A 23,021-nucleotide genomic window follows, 5' to 3' on the forward strand; every position below is an offset into this window, starting at 1 on the left:
AAAACATCATTTGCTGTCAGATTTTGTTTGTAAAAATGACTTATGATTAAATCTGTAATAAAACTGAGTAAGGTACAACATTAAAATCAGCTTCACTTGCAGAACATTATACAAACCAGTTTAAAACAGCAGTTGGCATTCAGATCACATAAAGACAATAGACTAGAGAAATTCTGTTTTAACAGTACTTTTATCCCAGAGATCCCTTTTAGAATGTGTACAGTACTGCATATTCCATCCCACAGCTGGTATCTTATGTACAAGTTCTGCTTCATATATGCTAACAATTCATCCTTCAAACAAGCTTCACAACTGGAAAATATTTGTGAGGGGAGAAGTCAAATTCTGGAGGAACCTGGAGGGAAGAAATTTAAAACATTACACGAAGGTACTAGTGAATTTAATACCCTAAATGGGACACATGCTACAGATAAAAACATTTAAAGGTTAAGAGATTGAACAAACTAATCGCAGCTCTTCAAATCATGTCCAAAATGTTCCTGGCTTTACCCATAGCTCTCCACTAGTGATGGGTACCGAGTTTAAGAGTGCTACTGTGGTGTCTTAAAGCAGGTGCTCCTTCCCTCCTTCCCTCCTTCCTTCCTGCCCTTCTCAGGCTGGTGGTGAACACTTCCTCTGACTCATGGCAGCTGCTGATGCTCTCCCCATTGGGTCCCCAACAAGCTGCTTATAGACTGCTCCCCTCCACACCTGTCCATGCTTGTACATGCCATCCTGAAAATGCTTTCCACTTTCCAAGACACTTAAGGAAGAAGAGTGTTCTGTATTTAAAAATGGAAACAGATTATTTCCCATTCCTAAAACCTGTATTTTAAAAAAGCACCCACTGGAAAAATGGATTAGGTTACTTCCTCAACTCTTGTTAAGAGCTGGAAAAAATTAACTGCTAATTCAGCTATAGGAGTTTTGTGAAATACAGTTGTACCACATCTAATTCAACTAGTGCTTTCTTACCTTAGAGTCCTTCTTATGACCTCCAGCCAACAGCTTCATGACCACAATATTGGGTTTAGCAACTTTTAAAATTCGATTGACCTAGGCAAAAAAAAGAAGAAAAAAGGTTCAAAGGAAAATACATGACTTCAAAATTACTGTGGGAATAACACTCAGGTTTTTGCCTATGCTAAGACTGCCGTCTTCCTACTGAATCGGTTTATTTTAACAGATATCAAAGCATTTTGGATGTATCAGTTGGAATAAGGAGTAAACACATTTAATAGTCCCTTTCTATTCAACACACTATAGAAATCACTGTTTTCCATTCTTGTGTTCAAAAAATGTTCAATTATGGCAGGTTCTGAGGCACTTGTCTGAATAAAGGTATAGACAAGCCTCTAGGCATCTATGTTCAAACTCTGCAAGAAGGGGCAACTAAACTACCAACTAAAGCTAAACTTTCTGCTTTTTGCTTGAAAGTGCTTGGACACACTTGACTGACTTACCTTCAACTACCCCATCAGTCTCCAGTAGTGCTCTTAAACTCTACCTTAAGTACCACTGAGATCTAGAGCACAAATAGAGATTTCTAATCCTGTAACTTTTATTAACTTGCTCATACCTGACAGAATCCGTGTCCTCTGCTCTAAAATAGTCTTTTTTTTTTCTTAAAATATGAGCAGAGAAGGAGAAAAATAAATTCTTATTCACATTTAAAGCCCAAGTTCTGAGAAAACTGTTCCAGGAAGAGTACCAGATTCAAATGCCCCTTTCAGGCTGATGACATTTTTTCCTCCCATAGGAGAACATGTGAATTATCAGGTTACACGAGTGGGAAGGATCACTTTCTTGAAACTGTAGCCCTTTCTGTAAAGACATGAAACTGCAGAATGGGTCCTGAAGGTGCAGTCAAGATAGAACTAAATTGCTATCTAAAGATTAAGACATGCAACAAGGAGAGGTTCTCAAACAGTGTGCACAAACAGATTTGGTTATCAAACAACCCTGTGTTTAAGCTGCCTCCACCCTCCTTTGTCCACACCTTACTTGAATCACTCAACTTTGCTCAGGTTTTTGATAAAATACTTTGGACCTCAGGCACATCAAGGTGGCTTGGGCTCAGCACAAAGATGTGTCCAATTTCCTTTTTAAGGCACCTAATTCTCCTCTCACCAGTGGAAAGAATGGTGGGATACATAATATACGTCAAGCTAAACAAAATAAAATCACGCTTCAATGTCTTTGTATTACAACTTGATACACTAACACGTCAAAAAGCTTAAACCATTTAGAGAATAATTTGGTCATTTAAGTCATTCTTTAGACCCCAATGAAAACAAATACACTTATTCCATTGTTACCCTCTAGTTATTTTTCTGGTAGTTCAGTCTCACCTCATGGTCTGGATTGGGGATATTCTCAAGAATCATTTTAGCTTGCTGGAAGTGTTTGCTAGCTGCCATGTAGAGATCCGATGACTGAGGAGGGGGGCTGTACTTGTTTAAATCAGACATTTCCTAACATGTTACAGAAGCAGACATATATTAAAATCAATTGCCAAGAAATTATATTTCTATCACCTCCATCTAAAACAAATTTCTGCATTAAAGAGTTTATGTTCACTAAATACTGTAATGTTTTAAAGTATTTAAGTAGTGAAGATAGAAACATCCATTGAAAATGGTGAATAGTCAACTACAATACGCTGTTTAATGATTAATTTATAGCACTATGAAATGAAGGAAACATCTGATATTCCGGTTAAAGTGATCACTGTTTCGAACAACTTGACATTAATATGCTTTAGTAATGCCACACAGTAAGAAATGAAACTATAAGGAAAACAGAGAAGGAAAAAAAAAAAAAGATAGGCAATCAACTCAAGACCAATTTTAAATCAAAGCACATTTGTAGCAAGAACCATACAGATGTTTTTCAAAACTTCATTTCATGTAATTCTGATGCTACAACTTTTTTTTTTTTAATTAGAGATGAAACAGAGATGAAATAATTTCATTGACAGGCAGAAAGCAAGGTTAACCCACCTCTACTACAACTGTTCATGACAGTAAGTTACAAGGGGTGGGTGACATACCAAAAAAAACAGCAGAGGTTCAGTCCACAGGGACCCTCAGAATCTCATAAAGCAGCCACCAGAAATCTGCTTTAAGTTAACAGGGAAATACCCTAACTTCTGCACCCAAACAGAACAATCCCATGTTCCAGCAGAGGCTCCTAACTGATGGGCTGTGTAGCAGGGTTACAATACAAACCAACACAGTGCTTTCATAAACCAGGCAGACCTCACACGGGACTACATTAGCAGGAGCATGATCAGCAGAGGGAGGAAGTGACCCTTGTTCTCAATCAACACCTGTGTTCTAACACCTGACAGATTGCATCCAGTGCTGGGCCACCATTTCAAGAAGTATGCTGAGAAACTAGAGACAGAGATGGCTACAGCCTAGTTCACATGATCCACAAGGGAGCTTAATGGACCTGGACAAGAAGGATGTGAACAGGCAACCTAAGAGCAGCCTACAACTACATGAACAGCAGCTACCAAGTTGTCAAAAGACAAACACTTCTTGGTAATGCCAATAAAAGAAGCGGGGGCACAGGCATCTATTGTAGTTTGGGAGATTCAGACTGGATATTAAAAAGAAGGAAAACAGAGTAGCAATGAAAAGAGGAACTGGAAAAAAAACAAAACAAATCCCCTGATTTAACTGTATCAGTTTTCCAAAGAGACTGGAGATTCTTGGTCAACCTTTGAGGTTTTCAGACATGGCTTGATAAAGCCCCAGCTGACCTCATCTCCTTGCTACTGCAAGGAAAAAACTGGATGCGACAAATCTCCACGGTTCCCTTCCAACAAGCACTTTGGGGATTTAACAGCCAAAACTATTTTTATGTTTGTTTCATTTTCCTGACTGCTTGCTGCAGTTGCAAAAACATCCTGCTATACCGACCACAAATAAAAGGCTTGTCAATAGCCTTCCAGTAGACTTTACTTTCATGCAAGCCAACACAAGCATTTCAAACTGCTAAACTGCAGCCCAACCTCTAAACATCTTAGCGAGAATTCAGAGCAATGTATCTTCCCACAGCATATCATGAGACAACTAAAGCCAGAAGTCATTGCCACTTCACGTCTTCTTAAACCTCTTTTTACCATCCACAACGTACCACATTTAAGATTACTCACTTTGAACTGCAAATAGTGTACTGGGGGTGGTGTGATAACACTGTTGAATGGAGCAAATCTGTGCTCGTATCGAACTTGCTCGCTATCCAGTTCAAACTTAGGTTTTCTTACTTTGCCATCCATATCAAATGCAATCATTGTCTAAATGAGAGGAAAAAGTAAAACAAGGCATATAAATATGTTATATTTTGCTGTTAACAAAATGGAATTTATGATTTAACTATAATTGACAGCATAGTAAAATAGCAGAAAATTCACCACATAATGTTATAAACTGAAATTTCATTCACAGTCCCAATGAGAATGAAGAAGGCAAGCAATGTATGCTCAAATTCTATTAACAAATTTCAAGCCACCAAATTTGAAGCAAGCAGAAATAAATTACCTTGTACATCCCAGCACACATGTTCTGGTATGCTTGGCTCATGGTGATCTCTCTACTGAGAGGGCGAACTGCAAATTTTACATAAAAAGATTTTTAATTCAACATAAATACACATAATAGTTTCAGAGTTCCTTTCACATTTTCAGAAAGTCATGTACTTCTCGAAAAATCAGCAAAAATAATGGCAGCATAAAAAGATTGGGCAGGCACATTAGCTCACTTGCCTCCAAATTAAGCGAAGTATCTTAAATTATACTTAGTAACAATTATGCAATCACAACATTGAATTCAGCAAAATAAATTGGTCCAATAGTATGAACATGTCACCATACAGCAATAAACAGTAATTTAAAATTTACAGCTAGTGGCTGAGAGACCTTTGCTTTGGTTAACTGGAGGATTTTTAAAAAAATTTTAACATTAGAAGGTTAAAGCATGATAACAGTGAAGACTTTTATCCCAATAACATTCCTTTAACCTCCTCTTTAGCTCCAGTGTTAAGCTAGTGCTAACAGCTGGGAGTACAGCTGAAATGATCTGAACTTCTTATCTAACTGTTTGGGTCCCTTTGAAAGGAAAACACAAATAAACATGCAAAAGGCAAGAATGAATAGCAAAGGAAGAAGTACAATTTCTGCATGTTGCTCATCATTTGCAATGTTAATGCTAAGATAACACCAACAAAACAGTTGTCACAGCCTCTTAAGCATGGCAAATATGTACCAAATATAATTTAAATATTGGTTTTGGCTGCTTTTCTGTTCACGAGCTTACAGCTCTGACTTCACTGAGCCAATCTGCTATGACGTAAGAAAGGATATTTTTGATTCTCACCTATGCATATACTCCAAAGGAAGCAAGAGATATCTAAAGCAGTCTTTTGTACAACAGTACTTCCACAGAATTGAAACAGCAACTCATCATGTAAAATTAAGAAATATTCTTTGGCCTTCTGGAGCCAAAAAGAAATTACAGAAAAGACAATGAATTCAGAAAACTAGCTACAGCCAGACAAAAAAAAAAATCTTTTACAGGAATCACAGACTGTAAAAGGCTGTATTTTCAAAGAAATGGGATTAATTATACCTCACAGCCATCTGTCACACTGCTGAACTGGTGGAGGTGTGCACATAAACATGTTAGGGTTTTTTAAAAAAACCTATTTAAGAAAATGCCAAAACAAAACAAAAAGAGCAAAAAAGTCTTATGCAGGCCCTAACTTTTCTGGTTAAAAGCATTTATTTTTGCCTATGCAAACTTTAGGATATTTGTTCTATCTACATTAGTGCTGATCCTAATGACTTTGAAAACATATTTCTTAACTCTGAATGGCTACATGAAGGAATCACAGAATGGTTGAGGTTGGAAGGGGCCTCTAGAGATCATCTGGTCCAACCCCCCTGCTCAAGCAGGGACACCCTGAGCATGTGGCACAGGGTGGCATCCAGGCAGGTTTTGAAGATCTCCAGAGAAGGAGACTCCACAGCCTCTCTGGGCAGCCTGTTCCAGGGCTCTGTCACCCTCACAGGAAAGTTCTTCCTCACGTGGAGGTGGAACTGTCTGTGTTTCAACTTGTACCCATTATCCCTTTTCCTGTCACTGGCCACCATGGAGAAGAGTTTGGCCCCATCCTCCCTACAATCACCCCTCAGGTACTTGATTATGTTGATCAAATCTCCTCTCAACCTTCTCTTCTCCAGGCTAAACAGGCCCAGCTCGCTTTGTCTTTCCTCATACAATAGATGCTCCAGTCCCTTAATCATCTTTGTGGTTCTCCGCTGGACCCTCTCTAGAAGCTCCATGTCCCTCTTGTACTGGGTAGCCCAGAACTGCACCCAATACTCCAGGTGCGGCCTCACCAGAGCTGAGGAGAGGGGCAGGATCACCTACCTCGACCTGCTGGCAACGCTCCTCCTCATGCAGGCCAGGATCCCAGTGGCCTTCTTGGCCACAAGGGCACACTGCTACCTCATGGTTAACCTGTTGTCAACCAGGACTCCCAAATCCCTCTCCACGGAGCTGCTTTCCAGCAGGTCAACCCCTAATCTGCACTGGTGCCTGGGGTTATTCCCCCCCAGGGGCAGGACCCTGCACTTGTCCCTGTTGAACCTCATGAGGTTCCTTTCCGCCCAACTCCCCATCCTGTCCAGGTCTCTCTGAACAGCAGCGCAGCCCCCAGGGGTGTCGGCCACTCCTCCCAGTTTTGTATCACCTGCAGACTTGCTGAGCATGCACTGAGGGTGCAAGTGCTGAGGGTGCACTTGCTTGGGCACTCTGTGCCCTCGTCCAAGTCAATGAGGAACAAGTAGAACAGCACTGGGCCCTGTACTGACCCCTAGGGGACACCACTGGCCACAGGCCTCAAACTACACTCAGTCCCATTTATCACAACCCTCTGAGCTCTGCCATCCAGCCGGTTCTCAATCCACCTCAGAAGTCTGAGCTATACTCCACACTTGTGATACCTTTTTTCTTTTTCTTTGTTTTCTTACTACTACGGCCTTTCTGCTGCTCCTCCATTATTCTCTCTTCTGCCATTTGAGAGCTGTCAGCACGGCTCAGTGTGGACATCAACCAGGCATAGAGAAATTCTGATAGATACCTACGGTAGAAACAGTATGTGGCTATTATATACTACAAGGCAAAACTTATTCTTAATGCACACATCTTCACTGAATGATGAGTTGTTTATTCAAATAACTAATGATACGGGACATCTTTTAGGGTATCGCTCTTTTTTGATGAAAGTAGATGATGGCTGTAATCAATTCACGATTCCCTGATCCCTGATATTATTAAACAACACTTCATACACATTCAATCCTAATAGTTCCAGGCATGCAAGTTCCTTGTGCTCCTATTAATTTAAGCCTAGGCTTTTTACTAAAACTTTTTTTTTCTAGAACTTCTCATTCTCATTCAAAAAAATCAAATATTTTAAAATTTTGATATATTTGATATATTCCTATGCTTCTAGTTTTGTTAAGAGATACTGTTTTGGGAAACAAGATTAATATTAATGCATGTCAAGCATTAAAAAAAACTTCAAGTATAACTAAATATCACATAAAATTGCCCACAGGAACACTACACATACATGCAATCCTTTAAGATTTAAGACTGCTTTAAAAGAGATTTCCTACCGCGTAGGACATATAAACCTCTAGCCTGGTTTCAACCCAAAGGAATGGGAAAAAACGGAGTGGAAAATTACATATCATGAAAAAGAAATAAAGCTATAAAAGAAGCTACAATTCAGAAAAAAAGAATCTGAGGAATAATGCTGAAAGTTTCATTTCCAAATTTCATTTTTTTTCTATTAAACAAAGGCGGTTTTTTTGTTCTTCACTTACACTGAGGAGATAAAAAAGCTAAGTCAACAGCTCTATGAGTGATCTTACTGAAATGGTGAGAGGAGCTATGGATAGGTAAAAGCCGTATACTACTCACAGAACAGTGCCATCTTCTGGCAACTATGTGCAGTATAAATTTTCCCACTCAAAAGCTTAATTCACCAATAAAACAATGTAGAAGCCCATTACTTAAAGACCACCGAAATTAAGCCTTCAATATATAAGGGAATGAGACGTACTGAAATTCAGGCCTTTCAAACTGCTCTAGACTCTCAGGAGTAAGGTTAACAGCTTTTCAAGTAAGAGTTTATAGGAAGCTTCACAAAAAGGGAAATGAATACAAAAGCATTTAAATGTGGAAGTGTTCAACGCTTTTTTTTTTGTAGAACTAAGGATGAATCATCTAGAACCATCTTTCTTTTGGACATTGGTCTAATACAAAAAATAATTTTATGTAAAAAAAAATATGAAAAAGAAAAAAAAAGGTATTTGATTTTGTATCCATAGTATAGTGTAGCCATTTTCACAAAAGAAAGGTGCCCTTTCAAATATGTTCACAGAATAAGATGTTATTTTTTAATTAGTCACCTATCAGACCATAGTCACGTCTTCAACTTGGGAGTCCTCTTTAAGATCTCAACAAAATAATTGGTCTTGACAGAACCGGAGAGACAAGAATAAAAGATGTGGTTTTACCTTCTGCATTCCCTTATATGCCAAAACTGGTATGCTTTTATCCATTTTATTAGAGGAGATTTTTATAAAAAGCTAAACAAAGAGCCAATTATTGTTTCAGAAGAAAGTCATCAGTAAATATACTGATCAGTAAACCTAGAAAAGAGACTGATATATCTTTTTTCCTGCTTATTTTATGAATAGGTAACTAAAGAGCAAGTTGGGCAAGTTTGAAATGGAGAATAGTACTTGAAGTCATCTTTAGGCATTTGCAAGTAAAGCTCTGTGAAAGCATCCCCCCCCCACCAGCTTTCAATCAAGCATGTTCTTACCAATATATGTAGTAATATTCATGCATACTGTAAAGCTCCAATTCAAAGCCACTCAGAAGATACTGTATCATAATACGAAGGTTATGATAAAGGACCCAGGTGCCCAAACAAGCCAAATGTTGCCTTTGTGGTTCCTGCTTCAGCAACATACTATGAAGAGCGGCATCTACTTTCTCTGCCTACCAAAAAAGGAGAAAACAAACTATTCAGTGACAGAAAAAGAAGAACATACATCTGAAATTGCAATCAAGTTCTGCCAGAACAGAATTTGAATACAAATTTGGTCAGTACACTCATGCTCTACGTTTATTAACCAAGAGAACATCAGTGTGGCCTTTCATTGTCCGTTCTGGACAAAGTTTCAACATCACCTGAGTATGTATTTTTAAGAGTTATCACTCATTTTATAAATTAAAAAAGTAAAATTTTGCAATTTATATTTTACATATTCTAATCTGGATTCTCAGAAGCGTCTTGCAAACAAGCTTCATCAATCTGTCTCTGCTTACAACTTCCAGATCCCAGGTACAAGATAGACAGACCACAAGCAGTTGTATAGACAACACAGCGTGATTCCCAAAATCTATTTTCTGGGAAAAACAAAAACAAAATAAAAGAAAAACCAAAAAAAGTAATCCTACTCTTCATGTACAACAGATGTAACAAAAATTCTCAGATGCATCCTACAGACTTCCTGAACCGCACTTTAGAAATCTTTGAGAAAAACATTTTAACAATCTTTAGAGTAAAAGCAGTAGCAGTCATTCACCTAGAAATTAATACTATATGATACGCTGTGGTAGGGATACATGTGGAAAGGTAGGCTTGCTGGCCTCTTGCCCAGGACATTACCTCATCCTGGAGAGTGGCAAATTCTTCAAGAATGTGACCCAGCTTATCTCTCTGACGAGCTCTATTGTGTCCATGGATTTGAATCAGACTACAAAATGGCTGAAAGAAAAAAAGCATAGTTATAGATTTTGTACTATGTTGTCTGTTTCGGCACCTGATTTGTACATCTATATTACGAGACTGGTTCATGAGGAAGCACATACTATTATGAAAACTCTTGGGAGTGATTAGGGTTCAGCTTTCCGCACAGAATTCAGTATAAGATTGCATGGGCATCCTGTGGAAAATCTGATCAGAACGCTTGGGGGAAGAGAGAATTTTCTTGATTAAATAAGTTTTCTTAGATTTTTCAGTGTGCTGTATTTAGTAAAAGAACATTTTCAAAGAATTATTTACAATTTTTAAATGCAAAGAAGGTAAAAAAATAGTTTTGATTAGTGATATATATTTGTTTTGCAAAACAAACTACTCTATAACAGAGATACTGGGTGCAGATTTGTAATAAAGTGAAATTCATTTGTGAAAATTTATGAAACCTCATGCAGGATGCAAACAGGAATTGTTATACTGTCTTCTTCAAAACTTTAATAATTTTAAGGTAGCCAAGTTTTGTAATTTTGGCTTCATGTTAGGTGATTTAGTAGAATTTCTCCTGTTCTCAGAGACAAACAAATCTTTAAAGTCCTTAAATCATAAAGGAACAAGCACTTACCCGAACACAATGTGTCACAAAGGAGTCAATGTAGTCCTTTGCCTGGTGATTATTATATAGACAACATCTAAAAGAGAAATATCCATATGTAATGTATGTACATTGATGTCACCAGACTCTATAATACAAAATTTAAAAGACTGCAAGAACAGCAACTGCCTCTTTCATACATAAGCATTAATAAGTAGAAAACGTGTATGTTCCTTAAAGGCCTGCCCTTGCTTCTGTAAAAAGAAATATTTTCTTCGGATATACAAACACATACAAACAAACTCAGGTTTTACTTACTTTGGAGAGAGTACTGGAGGACTGACAAAAGATCTTAAAGCATCTTTTACCATATCTTGCATGAGGTGAGTACCAAACACCTTTTTGTTATCAACCAGGAAAGTTGTCTGAAAGCAGAATTATCTTTTTAGAAATAGATGCTAGAAGTAAAGCTTTATAAATTACTAACAGAAAGCTTTTGCATTACTTAGGTACTTTAAAAACTTACAAGATCACTTTAAAATTAAAATTGCTCAACAAGGTACAAAATTGTGGATGTGAAAACATATTGCGATCAGTCTCATTTGCCTGGTATTCCCATGACACTCTATTACATGTGTAAGTCCATACATGCAAAATGATTTTGTTTTATGGACTTCAGAGATGTTAAAACAGAGAAATGCTTCTGAAGGCTATGAAATTTCCCTGAAAACAGGTAAAGGTTGCTCTGAAAAGAACGAGACTAACAGAGGCCTATATTGTTTTAATCTCTGCATATGTCCTGCTTTCACTGGACATGTTTGATGTTCGTTCCACTTTCCTCTGCAAGTTACCATGCTCCTCTGTTACCCAAATCTTGAGCAGTTGGAAGGAGAAAATAAATAAATAAAACTAGAAGATAAAAGCAGCTCTGCTGCTAGAGACCCAGAGCAATTGCACAAAAAATTTAATGTGGGTAGTCAGAACGTGTGCTCTCTGTGAAAACATCTGATTTGCCAAGAGGTATCTTCTATAAGTTCTACACACGGTCTAATCAGGATCAAAGGGAAAAGATGTTTTGGCCTCCAGGGACAATCTACCAAAAATATAACATCCCAGAGGTTCACTCTGAACTAGGGAACACTAGGTAACATTGTCATTTAATTAGCATACATAAACATGATCTGGAGAATAGCACTCAAAATATTTTTTTAAAATTTAACTCCTAAGTCTCCATATAGCTATCTATTGAAAAAATTTAGAAGCTGTATACTATTAGATGGTATGTAAGTAACTTAAAACTTGAAACTAGAGAATAAATATATAAATACAATGAAAGCCTAAGAGAGAAATTCTGACTCAAAGAGAGAAAGCATGACTTACTTGTAACAGAGATCTTGAAAGAACACATGGTGATTGCTCACTAAATTCACAGAAAAAGTCCTAATTCATATTTTGAAAAAAAAAAAGAAAAAAAAAAGTCAGGTTAATATACCCATTTTCTTATATGTGTATATTTAACAACATTTATGTATAAACATTATATGTCTACACAAATACACATATATATCTGCATCTTTATATATGCATGTATATATACACAAAATACATACAGACATACCTATAGCACAGTTTGTACAAAGTTTAAGGAAAAAAAGCATATATAATTTGAACTAAGGAAAGCTCCCTATGAAGCTAAGTCTGTTTTTTTCCCCTGCAATTATCCTCTACTGAACATCACACTACTGCACATCAGATTTCTGAATGTTTCTCAGATACAACTTTTAGAAGGATGTTAATATGTAAAAGAGATACCATGAAACCACTAAAAGTCACAGCAAGTCTGAATCAGACACGTAATAAAACTGCATTAATCAGCACAAAATGCTTCATGCAAACACTGATTTTACTAACATACTGATGTCTGAAAATAAATGAGAAAGATTTGCTTACCAGTATACAATGCAAATTAGTTAAATTGACTACTTCACAGACAGTTTTTATCCGATCTATTAGTTTCGAAAAATAATTGACCATTTCCTCCCTTTTAATTATTTTTGCATATCGAGGGAAAGTTGGAGGCAGCAATCTTTGATTAACAAGTGGTTCAAAACCCATCATAATAGGATGATCTAGGGGAAGAAAAAAAAAAGAGAGAGAAAAAGAGAGAAAGAGAAGATGCATGTAAGCTGTGGAACTCACTTGAGAATTTTAGGAATAATAAATTTATTTGGCCAAAATAAGTGATGCAGACAAGCATTTCCAAAGCTGAAAGAAAAAGCTTCTTTCTAACTGACAGTTAATTTCTGGTCACACTAATTACTCAACTGAGATAATAATGATTATGGAAAAATCTCAACAAAGACTATACAGACAGTGAGGAAAGTGTACATATCGATCTGGATTGCTATGTGCTTAATTCAAAGTTTTCAGAGTAATGAAATCAAGAAAAAAAGGTGCACATTTTTTAACAGCTTGCATAAAGAAGTATTACTGGTTCAAATGCATAGTAGTTTTTAAATAGTCTTATTAAAGTTTATTTAAAATGTGTATTTAAGAAAAAGAAAGAAAAAAAGAAGGTTCAATAATTACCTCCTTTAGTGGTATCATTTTGTGCCTGGATACCATGGTGTAATGAATTGTGAATAGCAGAAAGCAGGTCAGCTGCTTGAGTCATTAGTTTCTGAGCTTCTGCAACGGCACTTGTCTAAAAAGCAGAGAATAGCTGTCACATCTTGACTACAGAACTTATTTTAATTTCCAAAAAGCATCAGAATTCTATCAGTATTCTATTGTTTATATTCTTTCAGTTTTCATCAAATTTTGTTTTCATGTAAGTGTTCTTTATATTTCATATATCAATAAATTTACAACATAATATTTTTTGAAATCAGGTAACTCTTAATTGTGATTATAAATGAAAATCTACTTTATACTATTTCTGTTCTCTACCTTTGACTTTGTAGAGTTAGAAAGAAAAAAACAAAACAAAAAAAAACCCACATACTTTGCCAAATGAAGCACACTAAACAGAAAAAAAAATCCCATCATTAGATAATTCAGCATTCTTGACAATACAGATGGAACCAAGTGGCAGTACAAAGTCACTATGCAGGATTGGAAAAACCCAGATATTAATTAGAAATCTTTATTAGAGGTCACTATCTGCTGACACACTGAATTTTCTGACATCATTTGAACACGAATATTAAATTTGCTTTCTGCAAGAACAAAAAAAACTGTTTCAAAAACACAGCATTTGCAGTCCCTGACATAACTTTTGATATAGCTTGATAAAGTTGAACCAACTCTGCATAATACATATTAATTATGATAATATTTCACCAATCTACTATAAGAATAGGCTGCTAAATCAGATCTTACTCAGAGACACCCATTAAGTAACTAACTTCAGACTAGCTAAATTAAGGTAATCTAATTTGTACAGACCATTAACTCGCTGCAGCTAATAAAGAAAGAATTTTGTAATAGATAAACATAGCTCACCACCAGATAGTTTGATGAAGATTAAATTATTGATGCTATACTCAGTGTAAATGATTACACTTAGAATGCAACAGTTTTTAAGTACTCAATCTTTTTTTTCTTCAATACTGATTTCTCCAGATGATGTTCGGGTCAGAATTCCATTCTAACCCAGGTTTTTAAAACTGCTCCATACACAGCTGCTCCAACAGCACAGAACATGGGAGCGAGAAACTTCAAACTAGCAAGCAAGAAGCTTATTTCTTTGCAAATATGGAAACAGAACAATAAGCAAAAGCAACTATTTGCCCTTGCAAACAAGAAAAAAAAATCCAACCCATGGAATTCCACATTTTTGCCTTGAAACAATCCTTTAGGATTTACTAAAAATGGAGAAAATATTACTTGAGAAAGGAAAGTTTTACTTGTGTATATGAAAACAGTAATTTAAACTTGGTAAAAGTTTAAGTTTTGTATGACCTAAAATACGCCTCTCTACAAGGCTATACTGATGTCATTCACTTTCCTTCCCCGTGTCTTCTGAAAAAACTGAAAGAAAAACGAAAAGCTGCTATTATAACGCTTCACCCAGATCTACCCAATTTATCCAGAAATAAAAAATACATATATCACAGAATCATAGTGTGAGGACTGAAATATCAAATGAATATACCTCTTTTTTGGTAAATGCTATAAGAACAGTCAGTAGTACCCGGGTAAACTTGACTCTGCTGAATACTGCCAAACACTGTTGATGCTATAAAAATTTAAAAAAAATACTGAAAATTAGTAAGAAATACTCATTAAACTCTGAAAGATATTTAAAGACAGATACTCATTAAAAGACAATATTACTTCAAGTTCAACCTCTGGATCTCTCTCTTCTCCTTGTCTGCTTCTGGTGCTCTAAAAAAGGAAAAGGAATTAGAAACAACTCACTAACAGCTGAAAAACAGAAGCTGTAAGTAATTATTTTCCTCCCTCCAAAACATCGTTCTATTAAATATCCCTTAAAATCATCACTGCCTATGCTAGCGTAAGAGCCAGAAATTAATTGTATGCTGTGTCCCAGTCCAATGTTGTCTACTACATTATCATTCAGTCTCACCATTACAGAAGCAAATCATGACCCATTTAAGAAATTCTGAAGTGATGAACATCATTAGCTAGAAGAGTGATTACCAGCATCTTAAACAAGCCATTACAAAAATTCCTTAAAAAACATTACTGACAGAAAAAAAATTGTGAATAATTTACTTAAATGAGCACTCCCACCTTCTCCCCCAAACCTAGCAACTTTATTCCAAGCAATCTTCAGATATAAGAGTCTAGGCAAAAATTACACAAATACCTTCACTCTTCTTTGCATGTCATCTTCTACATCTTTTAGCATACCTGAAAAAGTTGAAATACAATTAGAAATTGAGAGTTATTCTTCGAACACATGTACACCGCTTAGTAGGAAAAAAAAAAACCCTAAAACCCTTTAGAGTTTAATTAAGTGTTGAAGTGCTTTAAACACCCATTAAAGACTATACAGTACAAAAACTGTCATCAGAGACGGTGGGATTTTTTGCAAAATAATATCAGAGTATGGACGGCAGACCCAAAGCTGAAGTGTTCTATTAATTCTCTAAAATAAGTCAATGAAAAACCTCAAAATATTATAAACAACTGTGCATATAAAGGCTAATATCTTCAAAACTAGCTTGTTTTTATTCATAGGTTTACAACTACTGGAAAAAAAAAACAGACTTTCTGTTGGCACTTCTTTGAGTCTCTGTTTTTCGGGCATTAAAAAAAAGTGAGAGAAATGAGAACAAAACAAAGGAAGCTTTTATCATGGCAAAAAACGTATTTTCAGTAAGTTATTTTCATAAGATCAACAGAAAACACAACATCTGAGATTCCCACTGAGTCATGAGATTTGGCTGAAAGTAATCAACATGCTCAAAATAGAAACCCAGTACCAGACAGACACATACAAAGCACAAATTGTACCTGTAACTCTAAGATCTGTCACACTGTTGGCCATTTTAAATCCGTAAGTCATCGATTGAAAGTCTTCCTAAAACATAAAAATTGAAGAAGGGAATTTTAATGGAACATAGGAGGTAATAATTAGCGTTTAGGGGGGAAAAAACAACAACAACAACAACACACCAGTTTGGAATAACCTTTTTCTGCATACATCCTTAAAGCTGAGTGCTGTTCAATGCTTCCACCATAATTCGCGTCTAGCATTGTGCTATCAAAACATTTCCAGAACTACAGATGGGACATACTATTTAATCAATTTTACATATAGCCATTGTGATGTAACTTGTCCAAAGTCACAGGGCACAGAAAACTAGACTATCACCCCACCGACAGAAGAACATTCTAGGCAAAAAACAATCATGCTTATCTGAAGAAAAAAAATCCAACATTAAACCAAAAAGTTAACCCGATTTCAAGCTATGGGAAATGAGATTTGGATTGCTGCTTGATTAGAATATTTAAGTGGCTCAAATATTTGTGTAGAATATAGAAAAGAACATGTAACATCTTTATTGAATAAAACTGCATTTTAAAGAGATATTAAGATCTTGTTTAGAAGGATGAATTATCCTCATTATCCTCCAATCAAACAGTATTAAATTTTGCTAATACTTGTTTTTTATTTGAATTAAGGAGCCTGTATAAGAGCTGTATACTTAACAACAGCATATACTGAAACATACCTCCTCAAAAACAGCTGCTTTGTTAACTTTTTCTCTGGCAATATCACAGATCTTTAGGATCCCCAGAGCAAAAGCCTTCATAGTAGGATCTTCTATGAAGTCTGGATTATGAATATAAAGGCAAGTGAATACTGTCTGTGCCAGGGAATGCCCCTCTAACCACGTTATCTAGGAAAAAGAAAATTAAATGCTTTACTTTTCAGAGACAAATAGGCATTTTTATAGCCCCATTCCTTTTACTTTACGCTGCTTCAGGGAGTCTTCGAGGAAGTACATACCATGGCAACCTTCCATCTGGCAAAAAAGACCAGAAAGCATCTCTTGCCCTTTAACCTTTCTCCACTTGCTGGCAGTGGAAGGCAGTAAATTATTAGACCCTAAACACTATCAAAACCTGGCGATGGGTAAACCTCCTTCACAAAGTTCAGTCACCAGCTTTGATCTTTGTGGCATAGACATAACATTAAGCTACCACAGCATTAGACTTGTAAGCTTCCTCTACACAAATAAGGAATCAAAAATGCGAGTAAGAAACAAACAAGGTGCAATCTGCATGTTCTTTCATATTTCATAACTTCTTTGTCATGCCCCCCTCTATTACTTTTTTCCTGCTGTAAACTACAGAGCAATTTAAAACATTAATTTGTATCTTGAAATATCATGAAACATTGTAGGATCAGATTTCTAACACGACCAAAGTTCCTTTAAAAAGAAAAAGTCAGCTGGGGAATTGTGTTACACCGTATCAAATACGGTGACCTTTATATATGGGTTTTTGTGAATAAATTAATACAAAATATTTTTTACAAAAGGAGATTATTTTATTGAAATCATTTTAGAAATCATCTGAAAACATCCAGTATTATTTGCAAATGGAACTAAACCACAATCATCAAAAAATCAAGTAACTGACAATTTAGATAATAATATCCACTAAAATATAAGTTAAAACATAGAGTACATTTTTACTATTCAATGGATCAATTTTAAGGTCTTTATTTTTAACGTTTTTTTTACTGGTTTAAGGGACTGCATTTTAAAAACATACATATTAAATATTAAGAAAAGTGAAAATCTTACCAAACAGCAAAAACATGTATCCATAATCCCTATCAACTCAGGTGAAGTCAGATCTTTTATTTTAATGGTCCCATCCTTAGAAAATTAAGAAAAAAACTTCAATAGAGTATGTGTTACAACATGCAAAATACAAATTACTCTTTATAGTAAAAAGGAAGTTACAATTTGATTAGGACTTCAGATTATTTGTATTCCACTAACTTCACAGATCAGCTTCATAGCTTCTCTCAACAATTCTAAAAAATTTGCTTTTGCATCATAATGTTGAACAGCAGAAGCACTGGGAGAGTTAGTGATGAAACAGGTTACAAAGAAGAACAAGCATTTCCTTGGTATCCAAATTAAAAAGAGAAAGAAAAATTTACAAAAAGATTGAAAACATTTATTATGCTGAATTGTTGAACTATGTTTAACTGCACTTTGATTGAACCATATATTTTTAAAGATAGTGAAAAGGCAAAAAACAAACAAACAAAATATACAAACCTTGATAGCTTGCTCAAAATTAAGAACTTTTCTATTAACTTGGTTTCCAATCATACCAGCATCCATCTTGGGATCCATCATTTCAATTGCAGACATGGCTTCAAAAAGACCAAATCTAAGACAAAAAATCTCCAATTAAGTTTTTTTTTTTTCAATCTTCATATAACAATATAGAAGTACACATGAAGGAAAACTCAGCACACTGATTTTTCAACAATACAGTTGATCTTGAAAAGACATAGCTGTCAAGGTTTTGAGGATCTCTAAAAAGTATCTGAAAAATGAAAAAACTCTTAGCCTTTTCTTAGCTAAAAACAATTTCTCAGCCAAATACGCCACTGCTAAATCCGCATGAGTTTGCATTTATACATCTCATAAAACACAGCAGCTTTCTAGAAACCTGAGATTATGTAACACAATTAGCTGGTATTAACTGAACAGTTGTTTTTTATCATACCCAAAGAAACAAGTTTGTTCCCCACAAACTAATGACAACATACACACTACAGAACTAATCATAATACATATCAAACATATTAAACAACATGCAAAAATATATGTATTTGAAGCCATTTATTTATTTTAGCCATGAAGCATATACATTTGTGTAGAAGAGCTGTCCAATGAGTTCAGGCTTGCAGTGTCTTTCATTAGCATGTGTGATAGTCAACAGGTCTGATACAAAAACACATAAAAAGATTACCGCAAAATGCACTTTTGAATTTTTTAAAGTATCCTTCTTGGGAAGGCTCTTATGAATGAAACTGCAACTTGAAAACATACTGAGATTCTACTGAGTAAACTATTTGGTCACATCCCTGCATAAATGTTTTTAAGAAAGATGTCATTTAATAATATGGTCATGTTTCCTGAGCTAGTAGTCTTAATTTAGCACATTTATTCTTTTGCAGGTCAACATATTCACACAGCTAAACAACATGCTTTTTTCTGTAAGATATTTTAATCGCACTTCCTATTTTAATGAATTCTGGAATACAAAACCCAGATGCTTTAAAACAGACTTTTTCTTAAACTGTAGAGCATTATATTTTGGCATAGTTTAGGCTAAATTATGTGGACTGTCTAGAATTAACTTGCTAGAGACAATTAAGGTAATTGAACAAAAAGTATTCAGTTGGACCAACAAAAAAGTTTTGGAGCGTTTCTTGTATTTTTCACGTAAAGGTATGTCTGTATAAAACAGTTTAAGTTCATCAGTTTCAATTCAATTGATGATTAGATATATTATTCTAATGTTGGTATTGAAACTAACTGGAAATGCAGTGGCCAACTGGTATGAAAAAAGAAATTCACCTTTCAAACAGTGGTGTAATATACTTACAGCTGAAGATGAATGATATTCTGAATTACATCATTTTAGCTATTTTACTTAAGGTATTTTAAGATATTTTAAGAAAACTTTCTTGGTATTCTGTGACTTCTTCATTAATAAGCATTAATACATATTCACTAATCCTATTGAAAAACCAGAACTATCTCAATGGTATACTTACAGCTTATCATGAAGGAGTTCTCCTAACTTCAGTTCTACAAAGGAATGAACAGGATAAATAATTACCATCATCTTCCTAAAATTCCAAGATAAGTCATATTGCTTACCAAACTGTGTTATGCTACAAGAGCATATGACATTGAAAGCACACCAGGCATTTCTACTCCATCTTTATTTGCCTTTTCCTAAAGCACTTTCAAAACTGAAAGACTGAATCACACCCCTACCACTTCTACCCTGCAAAAGAACAGTTCTTCAAGTCTTTCCTCTGCCAGCTCCATTACTTCAACACTTGAAATTTAAAATTACCAAGCATTACCACCTGAATAGTGGTGGTTCAGACATTGTGCAGAAATCTACTTTCTTTTTTTTTTCTCTAGGTAAGATGTCTACTGAAAATCTGCTTTTTCTCATTGTTTTCCACAGAGCCGTTGGGCATACTTTATGGTAGTATAAACCTTAAATCGCTGATATGAGCAAATCCTTCAGTGGTACAGGAAACTGTTTACTGAAGACCTTGTGTCCAGCAACTTGCAGTTTTAAATATATTTTTCCCAAACTTCATTGTAAAAATCATTAAAAAAAACAAAGCGACTGCCAGAATAAACTAAGCAATAACTAATAACAACATCAGTTAGTAAAGGCATGGTTTAACAGAAATTAACTGGGTTCCCAAAGACTTGGATGCATGTCACATCCTTGAAGCTTGGGTTTGCTTCAAAGGTGAAAAATGATGGATGACCAATTAAATGAACAAAGCATTGGGTCCTACACGTCCGAAAAAGTAATCAAAAAGCAGACTCCTGATTCTGCATGGATAAAAGGGGTTCAATTTAGAAGAACAGAAGAGGTTTCTTTTGCAAAGAAACCAAAATCATAAGGGAAAAAACATGAAAAAAAATAAACTTGATTAAAGACAGAATATTTATCTAATCTGGAAGAGGAAGCAGCAACTCTACTCAGTCCTCCAAAGCATGCAAACATTCTCAAAATGCAAGTAGTACAACTCACCTCTACAAGCCTCTTCAAAATCCTGGGTGATATCTATCCAGCTTGAATTACCCTTTTCCATCTTGTCGGGTATCCCGAGTTCCCATCCTGAATCATCGTCCTCTGCTGAAGCTTTCATAACCATGATACTGCACCTTTAAATTTGTATCTGAGAGGCACATTATCAACATGTTAAAAAAAAATCTTCATAGGAATAAATGCGTTTTTTTTTAATCATCAGGGGAGAAACAGAAATAAACAAATTTGGTTCCACTTAAAGAGCTATTGTTACATAAAAACATCCCAAAACAACTTATTCCTAAAAATCCATACAAAAAAAAAAAATCTTATTAACAGTTTTCCATGAACTAGCTTACAATCATTAAGTCATCTAAAGTTAAGGACAGCAAAACCTTAGGAATAAAGAGTTGTAAGAAAACGTGTACAGTCAACGCAGAAATAAAAAAAAATGCAGAAATCCAGTTTATATGAGATCTAGAGAAATTTGACTTGGTGTTTTACTTTAGCAGACACATGCATTTCCTCCCATTGCTGTATGATAGGTACTAAAAGCTGGGAAATGTAAGAGTGACCACACACAAAGTTTTTTATGCAAAGAAAATGCATCAAAACAAATTGTGAAAATTAATTTCCCATGAATTCTTGAGCTAGAAGTTATATCTAGACTACTACAGCAATATCAGCAATTTCAGACTGGAATATAACTTTTAAGCTAATTGTGCTGAGTAATCATTTTAACTGATTTTGTGCTTTCACAACCTCATGACAGGGTGAGTGGCCCTTAAGAAATTTTGCATTTTATCACTTAACTTCGAGATATAAATAACACCAACTCTCACCATGCTTTCTTGGAGATTTCTCTATGAATAAACCTTGAGAGATTTAAGAGAGCTTAATCAAAGAAAGCACAGAAGCTTTAAATAAGGGCCTGCACTGCACTTTCCATGCTAAAGCCAAAGCCAAAACCAACAGATTCTGGGCAAAGTCTCTGGAAGACCCTATCCAGAAAGAGCACTCAGTTCCCCCTCTGATCAATACTTCACTAGTTCCCAGATAACGCCAGAAAATGACTATCTTGAAGGGCTGGCACGAGGAAATTTGGGGAAAGACACATTAAAAAAAGGGGGGGGGGGAGCACGATCACGTTTTATTTTGCTGAAGACAGAGTCGGCAGAGGCAACCCCTCTGGGCCCGCACGCCCCCTCCACCCCCACTTTGCCCGACCAACGATCGCCGCGCGCCGTTTAACGGACGGCGGCGGGCGGGCACCTCCCCCGCACCGCGCGGCATCGGGCGGCCCCTGACAGGCCGGGCGCAACTCCTGCCCCTGCCCCTGTCCCCGCCCTGCCATGGACTCTCTCTCTCTCCGTCTCTCTCCATCCGTCCCTCTCTATCTCCCTCGGCGGGCCTGGGAAACGCGGGAATCACAAGGAGCAACCGCTGCTTCCCCCCGCGCCGCCCTCTCACCAGCCTCGGCGTCAGCCCCGCCGCCTCCCGGCCCTCGCCGCCGCGCATGCGCAGAGCCGCCACTGCAGGAGCCCAGCCCCGCCCTCAGGGTCAAGCGCAGGCGCGCACGCGCCGCGGCCGCCTCAGCCCCAGCGTGCGCATGCGCGCGCCGACCGGGAAAGTCCGTTCTGGGGGTAGAGGGGGATGCTGCGTATCGCGCGAGTTGGAATCTCGCGAGAGAGGCGGTAACGGTGCCCCGCGGCCGTTAGGCGCGGCCGTTATCCGGGCAGCCGTGCGTGCGGCTGCCGTAGCCGCGTCTGGCCCCGAGCCCAGCCCGAGTCTGGGGGCACTCGTACTGGCGAGGATGTCCTGAGAGCCCCCAGTACTCGAGGACATGTTGGCTCGGAGCAGGGAAGAGACGACCGAGGAGGGGTGTGATGCGCTCCACCATGTGAAGGCTCTTTTGAAGAGGGCGGTAGGGATCCGCTGCCCTCACTGTCTCCCCGGCGAGCTTACAAAGCAAGTATAGGCTAGCAGTTAGGAGGCTGTGTTCTGCTTTTGGCTGGTAGAGCCCCTGGAAGATGCTGCTTTATAATGCCAGAGAATATGCCTCTTTGAGGAATTCTTATGGTAGCGTGGGTTAACCGTTGCTACTGATGCACTCTTCTCCTCTGGTTGGCCTCTCGGGCGGATCTCGGGTCATATCAGCTCTGTGTTTCTGTGATCCATTTTCCTGCATCTCCTTCAGCAGTTGTTTGCACCATAGCGTGAGTTGATCTTGTAAGGATTTACTGTAATTTTTTGATTAGGATAGTAGTGCACGGAGATGGCCAGT

General features: G+C 36.9%; 1 protein-coding gene across 1 annotated transcript; it reads right to left on the reverse strand.

Annotated features, from left to right (window-relative positions):
• NAA35 (N-alpha-acetyltransferase 35, NatC auxiliary subunit) lies at window positions 1-20,916 on the reverse strand. Its single transcript, XM_010218396.2, has 22 exons — window positions 20,741-20,916; window positions 19,731-19,764; window positions 18,217-18,331; window positions 17,731-17,805; window positions 16,651-16,818; window positions 15,929-15,995; window positions 15,279-15,322; window positions 14,783-14,833; window positions 14,601-14,684; window positions 13,034-13,148; window positions 12,395-12,573; window positions 11,825-11,884; window positions 10,763-10,869; window positions 10,475-10,541; window positions 9,763-9,861; window positions 8,911-9,089; window positions 7,016-7,152; window positions 4,551-4,618; window positions 4,166-4,306; window positions 2,352-2,474; window positions 976-1,056; window positions 1-355 (listed from the first exon to the last, which is right to left on the reverse strand). The coding sequence occupies exons 1-22, from the start codon at window positions 20,862-20,864 to the stop codon at window positions 296-298; spliced, it is 2,178 nt and encodes a 725-aa protein (XP_010216698.1). The 5' UTR covers window positions 20,865-20,916; the 3' UTR covers window positions 1-295.
• Window positions 20,917-23,021: the final 2,105 nt, after the last annotated feature.

The sequence above is a fragment of the Tinamus guttatus genome, unplaced genomic scaffold (assembly GCF_059628265.1).
Source record: "Tinamus guttatus ecotype Peru unplaced genomic scaffold, ASM5962826v1 Tinamus_guttatus_pri_ptg001019l, whole genome shotgun sequence".
NCBI lineage: Eukaryota > Metazoa > Chordata > Aves > Tinamiformes > Tinamidae > Tinamus > Tinamus guttatus.